The sequence below is a fragment of the Myotis daubentonii genome, chromosome 3 (genome assembly GCF_963259705.1).
Source record: "Myotis daubentonii chromosome 3, mMyoDau2.1, whole genome shotgun sequence".
Taxonomy (NCBI): domain Eukaryota; kingdom Metazoa; phylum Chordata; class Mammalia; order Chiroptera; family Vespertilionidae; genus Myotis; species Myotis daubentonii.
In genome coordinates, this window is record NC_081842.1 from 2399493 (window position 1) to 2414912 (window position 15420).

Here is a 15420-nt window from a genome sequence, read left to right on the forward strand (position 1 = left end):
ACCCTAGCCCTAGCCCTAACCCTATCCCTGACCCTGACCCTGACCCTGACCCTAACCCTAGCCCTAGCCCTAACCCTAACCCTAATCCTAACCCTAACCCTAACCCTAACCCTAACCCTATCCCTATCCCTAACCCTAACCCTATCCCTATCCCAATCCCTGACCCTAACCCTAACCCTAGCCCTAACCCTAAGCCTAACCCTAACCCTAACCCTATTCCTATCCCTAACCCTAATCCTAACCCTAGCCCTAACCCTAACCCTATCCCTATCCCTAACCCTAACCCTATCCCTATCCCTATCCCTGACCCTAACCCAAACACTATCCCTATCCCTAACCCTAACCCTAACCCTAACCCTAACCCTATCCCTATCCCTAACCCTAACCCTATCCCTATCCCTATCCCTAACCCTAACCCTAACCCTAGCCCTAGCCCTAACCCTATCCCTGACCCTGACCCTGACCCTGACCCTAACCCTAGCCCTAGCCCTAACCCTAACCCTATTCCTATCCCTATTTCTAACCCTAACCCTAACCCTATCCCTATCCCTAGGCCTATCCTTAACCCTAACCCTAAGCCTAACCATAGCCCTAACCCTAACCCTAAACCTAACCCTAGCCCTAACCCAAACACTATCCCTATCCCTAACCCTAACCCTAACCCTAGCCCTAACCCTAACCCTAACCCTAACCCTAAACCTATTCCTATCCCTAACCCTAACCCTAACCCTAGCCCTAACCCTAACCATAACCCTAGAACTATCCCTATCCCTATCCCGATCCCTAACCCTAGCCCTAACCCTAAACCTAACCCTAACCCTATCCCTATCCCTAACCCTAAGCCTACAAATAGCCCTAACCCTAACCCTAACCCTGTCCCTAGGCCTATCCCTAACCCTATCCCTAACCCTAACCCTATCCCTAGGCCTATCCCTAACCCTAACCCTAACCCTAGCCCTAACCCTAACCCTAACCCTACCCTAACCCTAACCCTAACCCTAACCCTAACCCTAACCCTATCCCTATCCCAATCCCTGACCCTAACCCTAACACTAGCCCTAACCCTAACCCTAACCCTAACACTATCCCTATCCCTAACCCTAACCCTAACCCTAGCCCTAACCCTAACCCTATCCCTATCCCTAACCCTAACCCTATCCCTATCCCTATCCCTGACCCTAACCCTAACCCTAGCCCTAGCCCTAGCCCTAACCCTATCCCTGACCCTGACCCTGACCCTGACCCTGACCCTAACCCTAGCCCTAGCCCTAACCCTAACCCTAATCCTAACCCTAACCCTAACCCTAACCCTAACCCTAACCCTATCCCTATCCCTAACCCTAACCCTATCCCTATCCCAATCCCTGACCCTAACCCTAACCCTAGCCCTAACCCTAACCCTAACCCTAACCCTAACCCTATCCCTATCCCTAACCCTAACCCTAACCCTAGCCCTAGCCCTCACCCTATCCCTATCCCTAACCCTAACCCTATCCCTATCCCTATCCCTGACCCTAACCCTAACCCTAGCCCTAGCCCTAACCCTATCCCTGACCCTGACCCTGACCCTGACCCTAACCCTAGCCCTAGCCCTAACCCTAACCCTAATGCTAACCCTAACCCTAACCCTATCCCTACGCTTCTGCAAGGCCATCAGAAGGCATGAAATGACTCTACTGCGTCACTGATGGGTCCCAGTCCTGTTGGCCTCCGGTGACTGTGCTGTCGGACCGTCCTGAGCGTGGGCTGGGCCGCTGGGCATCATCTGCTCACAGTGGCAGGTGTGGAAGGTCCAAAGGGAAGGGGGGGGGGCGGGCAAGATGGTTACAGGTCCATGTCGTGTCCTGGGCGCAGCGGGGAGAAGGGACCCTCCTCCACCGCACATCCCGCTCCAGGGACTAGTGGCCCAATGAGCCCGGACCTGCCCTGTCCCGCGGGGAATGCGCCCTGGGCCATCCCCACAGCCTCGCCTGGGCCTCTGGCCCTCACCAGGGCGGAGAGGAGAAGGTCAGATCATCCGGGGCCTCTACGGTCCCCCCCGGGGGAGTCCTTCCTCCACGCACAGCACGGGGCTCCCAGCCCGGGCCTGAAGAGGGCTTCGATCGTCTGAGAGATGGATTTCCAAGAGCTGGAAGGGAGGGGAGAGTTTTCCCTGCTATGGGCGAGGCGGGCTCCATCACAAAAGGGAGGAGGCGGGGGGCAGCGAGTCCCAAGAATTCTGAGCGCCCCGCTCGGAGGGGCCTTGGCCGGCCTGTCGCGCTGAACCCGGCACGTGAATAGGAGTCACTTCCCTGAGAGTCTCTAAAGGGGACCTCGCCAGCCCCAAGCGGCCCCCACCTGCTCCGGGTGGTCCTTGGCCCGGGCAGGCACTGAGGAGTGTGCCCCGCGTGACCACCAGGGGGCAGCCGCGCCCCGAGTTCCTTTCCGCAGTGGAGCCCGCAGACCGCCCAGGAGCTGGTGCCGGTTCGGGCTTTGCTGACTCACAGACGCCCGCGCACCCGGGGGGCCAGGGCTCACCCCCCACCCCTCCCCACTCCTCGCTGCATTTAGACGTGTTTGTCGTATCCAAGGAGTTTGCTTCCGTACAGTCACCCTCCGCGTCCATCCCCTCCCCGCTCCTCGCCCGTTTCTTTTGTCCTCGGGCCCTCCTGACCTTCGCTTATCTCTGAAGTGTGACTTATCGTTCGCCCTCACGGTGCCCAGGGAGCAGGCACTGCTGTGCATGTGGGATGGGGCGCCCTCCAGGGAGCCAGGCGTCGGTCTGCACGCCACACGGCCCTGCCTGCAGGCGCGAAGGGCAGGGGATGCACACGCTTGCTCTGCCTGGCACGGCTGCGGTCAAGCGCGAGCCCTCCGTGGGAGGAGGCAGGTCAGCACGGGGGGAGGGGCGTTTCACCCACAGTCCCGCAGTGGCTCCCCTCGGCTGGGTCAGACCTCCTGCCCTCGGAGTCACCCCGGCACCCAGCAGGGGGCGTTCGGCCCTTTTGAGAATGAACTGTCGGATACCACAAGCGAGAGCCTGTAAAAATGATCAAGTTGAGTGTGTGCGAGAGTAAGTCGGGGACATCGCCGTCCCTGCCCTGCAGGGTCCGTGGTCTCTGCTCTGCGGCCACAGCGATGCGTCCCCTCTGAGCCGCCCTGTGCTCCGTCCCACCTCGCCGGCCTCCAGGAGCCCCGGCCTGGTCAGCAGGACAAGAGCCGGGAGTTAGGGAGGCAGAGCTCCTGCTGACCTCCAGCTGGGTCATTCAGCAACCGATGACCTTGGGTGTGTCCTTGAACCTCCCTGCGCCTGTGTCCTCAGCAGCTCCATGACAGGTCATGGTTGGAGCTAGCTCTTCAAGGTCAACAGACCAAAGAATTACATATCTTTCCTGCAGTATTAAAGCCAGGCCGGGGGGTGCGGGGCAGGCGTGGTGTGAGGGTTGGCTAATTCTCCCCCATCCGAGTCAGCGAGGTGCGCACACAGTAGGTCTGCTTCTCCAGGGCGGACTCCCTCGGCCAGTCCCAAGAATCTGAGGAGCAAACGGAGTCATGACACACTGACTCACAGTGACGGGGCGAGGGGCCTGGGAGAGGTGAGGGGGGGCGGGGGGGTGGGGTGAGCTGAGCGGCTGGCTCCCCCCGGGACGGGCGGACTGCAGCTCATGGCCTCTGCCTCCGGGAAAAGTCACCAGGGGAGTGACTGCTGATAAGGAGCCAGGCCCACGCCTGGAGCACCAAGGTCAGTGTGACCCCGTGACTCACGGGGGCCACGTACACCCTGGGTCCCCCCACACCTGAGCTCCCACCCGCCTTTCCTTCGATGTGGGCGAGGTGTGTCTGTCTGCAGCCGGGACCACAGGGGAGCCAGCAGGCAAATGGGCTTTTGGGCCATGAACCCCCCAGATGCTGTGCATGAGTATTTTCTTTCGAGGGGGTGGGGTGGGGAGGGGGTAGGGATCATTAGCTTTCATTAGATTTTCAAAGGACTCTATGACCTAAGAAGCACTGTAGGCATCCACGCCAGGACCCTGCCAGCGTCCCCGAGGCCTGGCTGTCTGTCCCAGGAAGCAGGACGCAGCCGGGGACGGAGCTGTCCGTTTGAGGACGGCCCACAATGCTGTGTGTTACTTTTACAGTCTGTGCGGGTCGTGAACAATTGTTTTATTAAGTACTAGTGGCCGGGTGATGAAATTCGTGCACATTAAAAGGGAATTAATTAGAGAAAATATTTTAATATTGCTATTGCTTTATCTATAATAGAAGTGTCAGAGATGAAAGAAAATTAGTAAAATGTATATGAGAATCTCCCTCCTGTCAGAGTCTGGGGTGCGCTGCGGGACCCAGAGTCAAGTTCCCGCCCACCCGCGTGAGCCTTGAAATCACTCGAGACCCGGACTCCGCCCCTCCCCCCACCCAATCAAGCCCCACAGGGCGGGGGGGGCGCAGCCTCAGGTCCCCCGGCCTCGGTGTGAGGGCGGGAGGGCATGAGGGCGCAATGACCATTTGCGTATTAGCTCTTTATTATATGGGATTTAGGAATGCCCAAGCAGGTGAGCATGCAAGGGGTCCCAGAGTGCTAGTGCTGCCCGTGGCCATCACTGCCTGTGACCAAGGCTGCCTGTGGCTAATGCTGCCCGTGGCCATGGCTGTCCATCTATATGCTGCCCGTGGCCAAGGCTGCCCGTAGCTAAAGCTGCCCGTGGCCATGGCTGCCCGTGGCCACAGCTGTCCATGTACACGCTGCCGTGCCACTGGAACAGGAGGCTGAAACCCACGGCACATGGCTCTGGACTCTTAGCTCGGGCTAAGGAGGCTTCCTTCTACTGCGGAAGAGAAGGGGGTATGTTCCCTGCACCCACTCAGCCCCTTCCCACCTCATCGGCAAGGGGAAGGAGGCGGGAGGAAAGCAGCTGTCGGGGAGGGAGTGGGGGAGAGGGGCGCTCTGTGATTCCTGCGTTTCCCGTGGCTGCTGTAACAGAGAAGCCACACCGTGCGGCCTGAAACCACAGAAACCCGTGGCCTCCCAGTTCTGGGGGCCAGAGGTCAGAGTCAAGGGGTCCTGGGCCACACTTCCTCGTGACCTGCAGCGGCCTCCTCCTCGCCTCCTCCAGCTTCGGTGGTGGCGTCACCCAGGCGACCGTGGCTGTGGCTGTGGCTGTGGCTGCGTCACTCCAGTCTCTGCTCCGTGGGCACACGGGGCTCTCCTGTGTGTCCGGGTCTAGACCTCCCTCTTCTTCAAGGATATCAGTCACCCAATGGCCTCATCTTCCTTGATGCCATCGGCAAAGACCTGTTTCCCAATAACCACCCCTGCAGGGACCGGGGGCGTGAACGAATGTCTTGGGAGGACACGAGTCAGCCACCGTGGGCGCACACCTCGCAAGGCCCTGCCACGTCGGCCCCAGGTGGTGCCACTGGCTCACACCCTCTCTGCCCCTGGCCCCGTGGGGGGGGAGGGCACCCTCCCTCCTGCCATGATCACCCAGCGCCTTCCTCCTGGTATGCGTTCTGAAGTGGGGTTCGTTTTCTTCTGCATCTTAGTCCATGTTACTTAGAATATTGGTTCTGCTGCTTTAACGTAAACCAAAAGCATCTTAGGGAAGATGGGAGCTGGTTTCCTTTTCCTGTGAAGTCTGAGCGGGCGGGCGTCCAGAAAGGATGGGAGAACCTCCCGTGGCACTGCCCAGAGACTCTGCATCTGTGAACACGCCCTCCGGTCCCGGAGCCGAGCTGCCTCCCCTCTCCCCAGGCCCCGCCCCTGGGAGGCAGGGAAGGGGAGCGGAGGGAGGACATGTCCTTCTCTTTTCAAGCGTCGCTCAGAAATTGCCCTCCTCAGTCCCACTTCTACCGGCCAGAACTTCATCACAGGATCTTGCTAGCTGCAAGGGAGTCTGGGAAATGCAGCTCTTCCCCCCAGAGGCCAGGTCCTGGGGGACAGCTGACAGTCTCCGAGAGAAGGAACGTGATTTTAGAGAAATAGTGCTACTCACCCACCCCTCGCCCTCATAACAGCAAAAAAAAAAAAAAAAAAAGTGTCCATACCATACAGAGTACGAGAGAGAAATGGGACTGTCCGGGGCTAGAGGAATCGGACTGTCCGGGGCTAGAGGAATCGGACTGTCCGGGGCTAGAGGAATCGGACTGTCCGGGGCTAGAGGAATCGGACTGTCCGGGGGGCCTGTCCAGTTCCCTGCCCGGTCACGACGGAGGCCTCGCCCCGGGCAGGTGCGCGTGGGGCCGCTCCACGGCCAGCGGGTTCGGGATGACGGAGCAGGCCCGGAAGCTCTCCAGGACGCGGGCCTGCAGGAGCGCCTTGTCCTGCGCCTGCCAGGAGTCGGACTCGATGTACACGTTGAAGGGGTCATGGGAGTGCTCCAGCTTCTTGGAGCGGATGTAGCTCAGCATGATGCCCAGCGTGAAGAAGCCGAAGAAACCCAGCACCATGAGGACGTAGAGCGCCTCCATCTCGCCGGCGCTGGCGCCAGGGGAGCTGCGGGCCGGGCCGGACGCGTTGCCGCCCGGGTGAGTGGTCTCCCGCCACAGCCTGGCCAGGAGCGGGGGCACCGCGGTGGCGTTCCGCAGGCTCATCCTGCACGTCAGGTGCCGCCGGGAGAGCGAGATCCCGGGAGACTCTGTAGAAGAAGAGGGCAACTTGAGATCAGAATGCACGTCGTGGCCCAAACCCATGCACCACGTACACGGAGGCGGGTGATTTTAAAAAATATATTTTACTGATTTTTTACAGAGAGGAAGGGAGAGGGACAGAGAGCTAGAAACATCGATGAGAGAGAAACATCGATCAGCTGCCTCCTGCACACCCCCTACTGGGGATGTGCCTGCAACCAAGGTACATGCCCTTGACCGGAATCGAGCCTGGGACCCTTTAGTCCGCAGGCCGACGCTCTATCCACTGAGCCAAACCGGTCAGGGCGACACGGGCAATTTTTAAAACCTCAGGTGCCGCCCAGCCGGCATGGCTCAGTGGTTGAGTGTTGACCTGGGAACCAAGAGATCTGGGTCTGATTCCCGGTCAGGGCACAGGCCCGGGTTGTGGGCTCCATCCCCAGTGAGGGGCATGCAGGAGGCAGCTGATCCATGATTCTCTCTCATCACTGATGTTTCCATCTCCCTCTCCCTTCCTCCCTGAAATCAATTAAAAAACACACACACAAAAAAGCTCAGGTGCCTTCCCACACGCCTGGGTCCATGCCACGTGCCACCTCCAGGTCAGCACAATGGCCTCTCTTGATTGGTCAGTTGGTAAATTGATTCCCTTTTATTTCCATCCACCAGTCCCACCTGCTACCTCCACAGGCGACCACCGGAATGAGGGCCTGTGATAGACACATTGTCTGTGTGCATTTTGGCTCACATGCTAAGGTCCAAATCGTGTCCCCTCCCCCAATTCCTAAGTAGCCCTCCCCCCCAAAGTGACTGTCCCTGGAGAGAGGGGCGCTAGGGGGTCGTTGAGGTTAAAGGGGGCGCTCAGGGTGGGGCCTCCTCCTTACAGGAAGAGGAAGAGTGCCTCACTCCCCTTGCCCGGCGAGGACACCGTGAGCAGGCGGCCACCCGCAAGCCCGACACCGAGCCCCACCGGGACCTTGATCTTGGACTTTCCAGCCTCAAAACCGTGAGAGAATAAACATCTGTGCAAGTCGCAGCCTGGTGTTCTGGGCAGCAGCCTGAGCAGATAACACATTATGTGCTGGTGTCGGGTTCCGTGCCCCCGGCTCCACTCGTGTTCTGTGCGCGCCCGCCTTCCTTCCCTTCCCACCGAGGCATGGCACCCGTGGCGTGTGCCGCTGCTCCTCCGTGCTCCTCCCTCCATCCTCCTCTCTCCTCCCCCTCCCTCCCCCCCTCCATCCTCCCCCTCCATCCCCCTCTCTCCTCCCCCTCCCTCCTCCCCCTCCCTGAGAGCTGCTGCACCCACATTTGCTGTCGCCTCCTCTCTCTCCCTCCAGCTCCCCCTGGTCCCTGCCCCTGCTCCTCCAGGCTCACGCCCTGGCCATGACCCCAGGCCCCTTTGAGCCCCAGAGCAGTGAGGCCAGTCACCTGCCAAGGACTCACTCCCCTGCCGCCATCCCGGCTCCTCAGACCCACGCCCCCTCCTGGGAGACAGAGCGGCTCTGCCTCAGCGAGCTGTTACCACCGCTAATCAGTCACCTCACCCAATGCCAGTCACACCAACCCCGCCTTCCTTATCCCTCCCCCGCCTCCCCCCCTCCCCCGTTAGGGAGAAGCGCCCCATTTTCAGCCTGGTGCCACCCCCAGTGAGGGGCCTTCCCCACCCCCCAACCCCGCTCCGCTGTTAGCTCTGCCCAGACCCCAGCCCTGCCGGCCGCCTCTGGGACCCTGGACCCGCCGTCCCGTCTCCAGCACCGGCTGCTCCTGCTTCCGGCCCATGAACTCCAAGTGGTGCCTCGTCAGGTTTCAAACTTCAGCTCAGCTGTCACCTCCTCCCTGAAGCCTTCCCTGATGCCTGGGCCGGGTCGGCACCACCCACACCTCACCTGGGAGGCCGCTGTGTCCCTCTGTCCCCGGCCCTGTCCCCTGGCCTCCCTGCACAGGCGCCGGCTGTGAGCTCTGACGGTGGGGCCTGGATCTCCCGATTTTCTAGTGAGCAGACGCCCGGCGCTGCCTCAGAGTGTAGCTAAGCCCCTCACAGGCGTGGGCCGCGAGGGGAGGGGCAGAGCGCGCCCCCATGTGGGAATGACACCTGCTCCTGGCGCCCTGGCCACGGGACCTGGGCAGGATCACCGGCCAACTCAGCCCTGGCTCTCTGGAGAGTGGGAGCAAGATCTCTGACATTGGGCTTGGGTCCAGACCAGGTGAGTGGCCGACCGCATGTGGCACCCAGTGGCTTTCCCACTCCGTCAGGAAGCCGCAGCCCGGGGTTGGGGTTGGGGTTGGGGTGGCTCTCCCACAGCGGACCCCGTGGCTCCCTCACCCGCAGAGAAGCGGGCAAACGCAGAAACACGTGTGTTTGCGGCCTTTCCTGCCGCCGGGGCCTGGGAGTCTGGGAGGGATTAAGCGGCAGGAGGCTCATGCCAACCAGCGCTTGCCCCTCTGACGCGGGCGGGCAGGGATGGCGGGTAGCCTTTCCCTTTTTCTCTAAAGCTCGGCCCAGGGCTGCGGGGCAGCTGAGCCACCCACACACAGCGTCCCCCATCCCCCCCAAACGACTGGCAGCCACTCATAGAGCCCTGCCCAGAGAACAGGCCTTGGGCTGATACTATAACTTTCCAAAAACCCAGAGCGGCCCCAATTGGCAAGGAGTCCTGCGGCCAACTACTGCCAGGGCGTTCTTGTCACTCCGTCCCCGCGTGAGACTAGGACTGTGGCCGGCGATCCCCCCAGGGGCGGGTTAGAGCCGCGGCGAGTTAGGGAACCTCTGCAACTGTTCATCCCGGGCCTTCGCCACGCCGAGCCCTGTCCCTCAACACCCACGGCTTCTCCACGGAGGAGAAGCGACCGGAAATGCGCGCTTTGAAAACCTGCCGGCCACGCGTTCCGGCCCGGCTGCAGCCAGTGCGCGCGACCTCAGCGCCTTCGCATCACCGGGAGGAGACGCAGCGCCGCTCCACCCGCATCGCTGACCCGGGAGGCCTGGGCCCTGAGCAGGTGCCTCTCTGACAGGTTCCGGTTGCTGCGAGGCTGCCGGCCTGGTAACCTCAATCCGGGACTTACCTGGCTCCGCAGGAGCTTCACAAACTACAGAGGCCCGATCCCACCTCCGAAGACTGCGCTGCCCTTGGGTTTCTGAAAGCCCCCGGGAACCACTGGGCTGCGGGGTGGGGCCTCAGGACATTGACCCGTCCATCTTCTGAGCGGCAGGGCACCGGGGAAATGTTATAAGAAGAGAAACGTGCCCACCTGGCGTGGCTCAGGGGTTGAGCGTTGACCTAGGAACCAGGAGGTCACGGTTCCATTCCTGGTCAGGGCACAGGCCCGGGTTGTGGGTTTGATTCCCAGAGTGGGGCGTGCAGGAGGCAGCCGACCCATGATTCTCTCTCATCATTGATGTTTCTCTCTCTCTCCCTCTCCCTTCCTCTCTGAAAAAAATATCTTTTCTTAAAAAAAAAAAAAAAAAGAGGAACATAATTTCATAGCAAAATTTTCCATAATTTTCTCATTTGTTTTTCAGGTTCTCTGCTCTGGGCTTGCATGTCCCGGTGGAATCTGAAGAGAAATTGCGAGAGAAATTCCCAAGTCCTAACTCACGTGGCATCCGAACCCACGGCCCGCCTGTCAGGGCTTCCCGCCGGCCCCGAGAAGTCAAGTTCATCAGCTGCCTTCAAGCAACGACTCCAAAATAGTAAAGAAAATCTGTTTCTTACTTTGCTCTTAATTTATTGTGCGGCGTTTGCTAAAGGCCCTCGGTGCCCCCAGGGCCTGCACGCTGGGTCACGTGGTGTTTTTGTGTAAGGAGCCTCAAAATGAGCCTGGCACCAGCCTGGCATCGCCAGCGCAGTTTTAATGACCCGGATCCAATCTGCATGCCAGTGGGGGCTGCGTGTCCATTCCCACGTTCCCTCCACGGGAGGGACACGCTGCCCAGGGCCAGCGTGGAGACGTGGACTCAGGTGAACCCGGAGAGCCACGGCCCCAACCACCTCGACGCACAGGCAACTGGGATCCACAGAGGGGAGCGGGCGCACCCAAGGCCACGCCTCTTCTCAAAAACGCACCTAGATGCTAAGACTCAGTGCAGGAGAGGTGGCTGTCTGGTCTTTACAGAGGAATGGGTGTCCTACTTGGGCTCAAAAAAGCTGAGGAACCGGCCTCCCAGATCGAGTAAAACTGGGTCTACCCACATGGGCCTGGCTCCGGCCCCAAATGTGCCACCAGGGTCCCCTGCCCACGGGGAGCCACCGCCGTTCGCACCTGAAGAGACTGGGGCGCAGGAGCAGCAGGAACCGGGGGCTCCGGCTCCAAACACAACCCTTGGATGCTCGGGCTGCACCGCACATTCTCAGAGCTCGGACCCAGAGCTGCCAGGATCCCTGGGGGCACGGGGCTCTGGCCGTTGTGCTGACTCACAGGTGCACGTGGAGACCGCTGGAGCCCAGGCCCTGGCTCTGTGAGGCCCCCACTGTGCCAGTGCGGGGCAGGGGGCGCCAGGCAGCCCTGGCTCACGTGAGCCCCTGCATCCCCCCGACATGCTCCTGCCCTGCGCCTATCAGCACCGATAGCAGCCGGGAGCTCTCAGAGCGACTTCCCAGCACCGCCTCTGCATGCTTCCTGAGCAGGGCCCGGCTGGGCCGGGCGCTGTGGGGCCCCACACTGTGTCCGCAGAGTGACAGGTCCTGGGGTGAGCAGGGGCGGGGGAGTCAGGCTTGGAGTCTGGGATCTTGAGGTCCAGCCCGGCTCGGTCCTAGATAGACCCTGTGCCCCTTGGGCCCCCCAGGCCTCCACGTACTTACTGGGGAGAGAGGGAGGGACATTCCTATCATAACAGCATTCCTCTAGCATTTTCTTGAAAGAGCATCAGGCCTGGAAACCATCAGTAGGCCTGGCCTGTTTCAGGAAGCAAACTCGGGGTAAAAGCAGTTCCGGAAAAGCCCAATGTGGGTGCATATGGTCTTCGTGGGTCAGGAATTCTATGAGTTGCCCAGCCGGCATGGCTCAGTGGTTGAGCATCGGCCCATGAACCAGGAGGTCAGGGTTCGATTCCCAGTCAGGGCACAGGCCCTGGTTTCAGGCTCAATCCCCAGTGTGGGGTGTGCAAGAGGCAGCCGATCAATGATGGTTCTCTCATCACTGATGGTTCTCTCTCTCTCTCTCTCTCTCTCTCTCTCTCTCTCTCTCTCTTTCCCTCTCCCTTCCTCTCTGAAATCAATAAAAGTATAGTTTTAAAACAAGAACTCCATGCACCAATTTTCCTTTGAAGCAGCTGTCAGCCTTGTGCATCCTCACCAGGACACCATGTCCGAATTCTGGGGACACACAGCCTCCTTGCAGGAATGAGCCCACAGGCCCGACCCTTCCCGGTGGTCGCCGGCTCCATCTGGGTCTCCCACGTGGCCTCCTGGGGGCAGCGATCCCGAGGGCGGTCAGGGTCTCAGGGAGGAGGACGCAGCCTGCACAGGGCTCCCTGCTCCCCCTGCAGGGCGTGGGCGGGGGGGGGGGGCGTCCCTCAGAGGACCAGGCGCTTCCCAGCCTCTCCGGGGGTGACGGGGAGGGGCTTCGGTGTGAGGGGCGGAAATGCGAACCTGGAGTGGGAGAGGGGCCGTCAAACCACACGGGACAGGAGGAGAAGTTGGTGGGGAGAGGGGGTGAAGCAGGTTCCCGGCCCCAGGGGCAGGGGAGGTCACAGGGAGGGAGGCAGCGGACTCTCCTTCAGCAGGTTAAATGCATTCGGGGAGCCCTGCTTCCCTCTGAACACGGGACCAGTGGGGTCTATCCTGGCCACCCCCAGGGCTTTGTGGGGCGCGAACACGCCCCACTTCCTGCCTCTCGATTTTGCCAGTTTCTCTGCGAGAAAGGCGTGGCCACCATATTGCCTGTCAGCCTTCTACTGGGCCCTCGCCTGTGAACCCCATCCTGACGCCTGCCCTCTTTGGCCCCCACAGCGCCCTGCCCATCGCTCCAGTCCTAACGGGCCCTGTTACCATTGGTCTGGGCATTTGCTGCCAGGACCGGCGAGGTGGGACTTGCTCACCCAGCCCCACTCCAACTCCAGATGCTGCCAGGCGGGTTTGCCCAACCAAATGGGAGGGCAGAGCGCTAGGGCTGAAGCAAGGCAACGTGAGGGCAGATAACAGGTAAAGACTAATGCACTCTGGGAGGAGATAGGGGGGCGGGGAGAACAAGTGAAAACCTCTCTCCACATGGCAGGTTTTCATATAGGAAAATTTAAACCAGCGGTTCTCAACCGGTGGGTCGCGACCCCTTTGGCGGTCGAACGACCCTTTCACAGCGGTCGCCTAAGACCATCCTGCATATCAGATATTTACATTACGATTCATAACGGAAGCCACATGACAGTTATGAAGTAGCAACAAAAATAATGTTATGGTTGGGTCACAACATGAGGAACTGTATTTAAAGGGCCAGGAGGTTGAGAACCACTGATTTAAACCATTTTTATTTATATGATGTATGTCTTCCATTAGTAGCATGTGTTTCGAGTATTGAAATGTGTGTGATGAATATCAGCCACCTTGCTCCCGAAGCTGTGATGCATGGGGACTGATAGCGCGATGTCCACTCCCCTCGCCCCCCCCCCCTCACTCCCGGGCGCCGCTTCCCCTCCCCCTGCGCTCACCCCTGCTCAGGTAACATTGTTTAGTGTTTGTCTCCCACCAAGACGTGAGCTTCGGAGGGGTCTTTGCCCGCCTTGCTCCCCATGGCAGCCTGGAGGCCGGAACAGTGTCTGGCCGCGGTAGGAGCACCATACATACTCCCAGGACGCAGGCATGTGGGTGTGTTCAACCCCCAGCACATACAGACGCCCGCACACACAGACACCCACACACACAGACGCCCCCACACACAGACCCGCACACACAGACCCACACACACAGACCCACACACACAGACGCCCCCACACACAGACCCGCACACACAGATGCCCGCACACACAGACCCACACACACAGACGCCCGCACACACAGACGCCCCCACACACAGACGCCCCCACACACAGACCCGCACACACAGATGCCCGCACACACAGACCCACACACACAGACGTCCGCACACACAGACGCCCCCACACACAGACGCCCCCACACACAGACCCGCACACACAGACGCCCGCACACACAGACCCGCACACACAGACCCACACACACAGACGCCCGCACACACAGACGCCCCCACACACAGACGCCCCCACACACAGACCCGCACACACAGATGCCCACACACACAGGCCCGCACACACAGACGCCCGCACACGCAGACACCCGCACACACAGACGCCCGCACACACAGACGCCCGCACACACAGACCCGCACACACAGACCCACACACACAGACGCCCCCACACACAGACCCGCACACACAGACGCCCTCACACACAGACACCCACACACACAGACGCCCGCACACACAGACACCCACACACACAGACGCCCGCACACACAGACACCCACACACACAGACGCCCGCACACACAGACACCCACACACACAGACGCCCGCACACACAGACCCGCACACACAGACGCCCGCACACGCAGAGCTCTCCCAGCTCCACCTGCAGGGGCGTGGAGGTGTGGGGGGGTGCGGGGGGACCACGGTGAGTCCAATGATGTCCGCCGAGGGCACTTGGGTTTCGGAACAGTTCTCGTCCTACTGACCCGCGGGAGGCAGGCACACCTGCCGCTCTAGGAACTCGGAGAGCCTTGCTGGACCCACCGGGACCCACCGGGACCCGCCGGGACCCACGGGGCCCCTCTGCGGAACAGCATGAGGCGGGAGGGTCTGTGCTGTGGGCGGAACCAGGCCGGAGCGCGGCGCCTCTGGCAGCTCATCCCGTGATGAAAGCAGCGGGGCCCACGGAGCTCCCACGCGGTGACCGTGACCGTGGCCACAGCGCGGGCATAGGCCCCTCGCCATGGAGCTGGACGCGCCTTCCTCACCCCAGTGCAGACTCGACCTAAACTCAGTCACACCCAGAGCCTGGAGACCAGCGGGGGCGCGCGGCCCGGGGCGGGGGGGGGGGGGGCCTTCTAGCTCAGAGGGGCGGAGGAGACGGAGGGAGGGGGCCTCCCCAGCACGTGGCTGCCTCCGCCAACTTTCTCTAGAAGCTGCCCCTGTGCCCGTCACCGAACTCCAGATCAGACACCGGCGTGCGCTCCTCCCCCTGCCTTTCCCGGGGACCCGCCGGGACCGCGCGCTCCTCGCCAAGGCAGCCAGCAGCCATCAGCACCCCAAGTCCCTTCGCGGCGCGCGGCCCCGGCACCGGCGGGCAGGTGGTGCGGGTTCCCTTCCTGTGGAAGCTTCTGGGTGTTTCCTAAACTCCCTGCAAGAGCGTCTGTGATCAGCAGCAGCGGCAGCGCTGTCCTCACCGAGGTGCCCGAGGTTCTGTGCCGGCTGCTGTCCGCGGGGAGACGGAGAGCAGGGAGCCTCCGCCGCGGGGTCGCGCGCCTCCTGTCTGGGGGCGCCCGGGGCGCCCTGGGCTCAGACCGGTCCCTGGAGTGCCCTCCAGGCCGCCCGACGGGGGCACAGTGAGCCCGCGAGGAGCCCTGGACTTACCGGGTCTGGACGCCGAGAGAGCCGGTGCGCGGTGGTGACGTGTGGGCAGGCCGAGCGCAGAGCACCAACAGCCCAGCCCGGACGGCGCCCTCCAGGCCCAGTGCTCGGCGGGCGGGGCCTCCCCACCAGCGGGCGCCCCGCCCCGCCCCCCGCGGTCCGGGACCCCAGGCCGCCTGCTGCCGCTCCGTCTCCTGCGCCTGCCCAAGCGCTTGGCTCCAGCGGCAGCAGGTCCCG

The 15420-nt window shown here is 61.5% G+C and overlaps 1 protein-coding gene across 1 annotated transcript; it reads right to left on the minus strand.

Annotated features, from left to right (window-relative positions):
• Window positions 1-6117: 6117 nt before the first annotated feature.
• On the minus strand, window positions 6118-6610 carry KCNE1 (potassium voltage-gated channel subfamily E regulatory subunit 1). The gene has a single exon (XM_059685944.1). It carries the CDS (start codon window positions 6568-6570, stop codon window positions 6181-6183), a length of 390 nt encoding a protein of 129 aa, XP_059541927.1. The 5' UTR covers window positions 6571-6610; the 3' UTR covers window positions 6118-6180.
• Between the last annotated feature and the right edge of the window lie 8810 nt (window positions 6611-15420).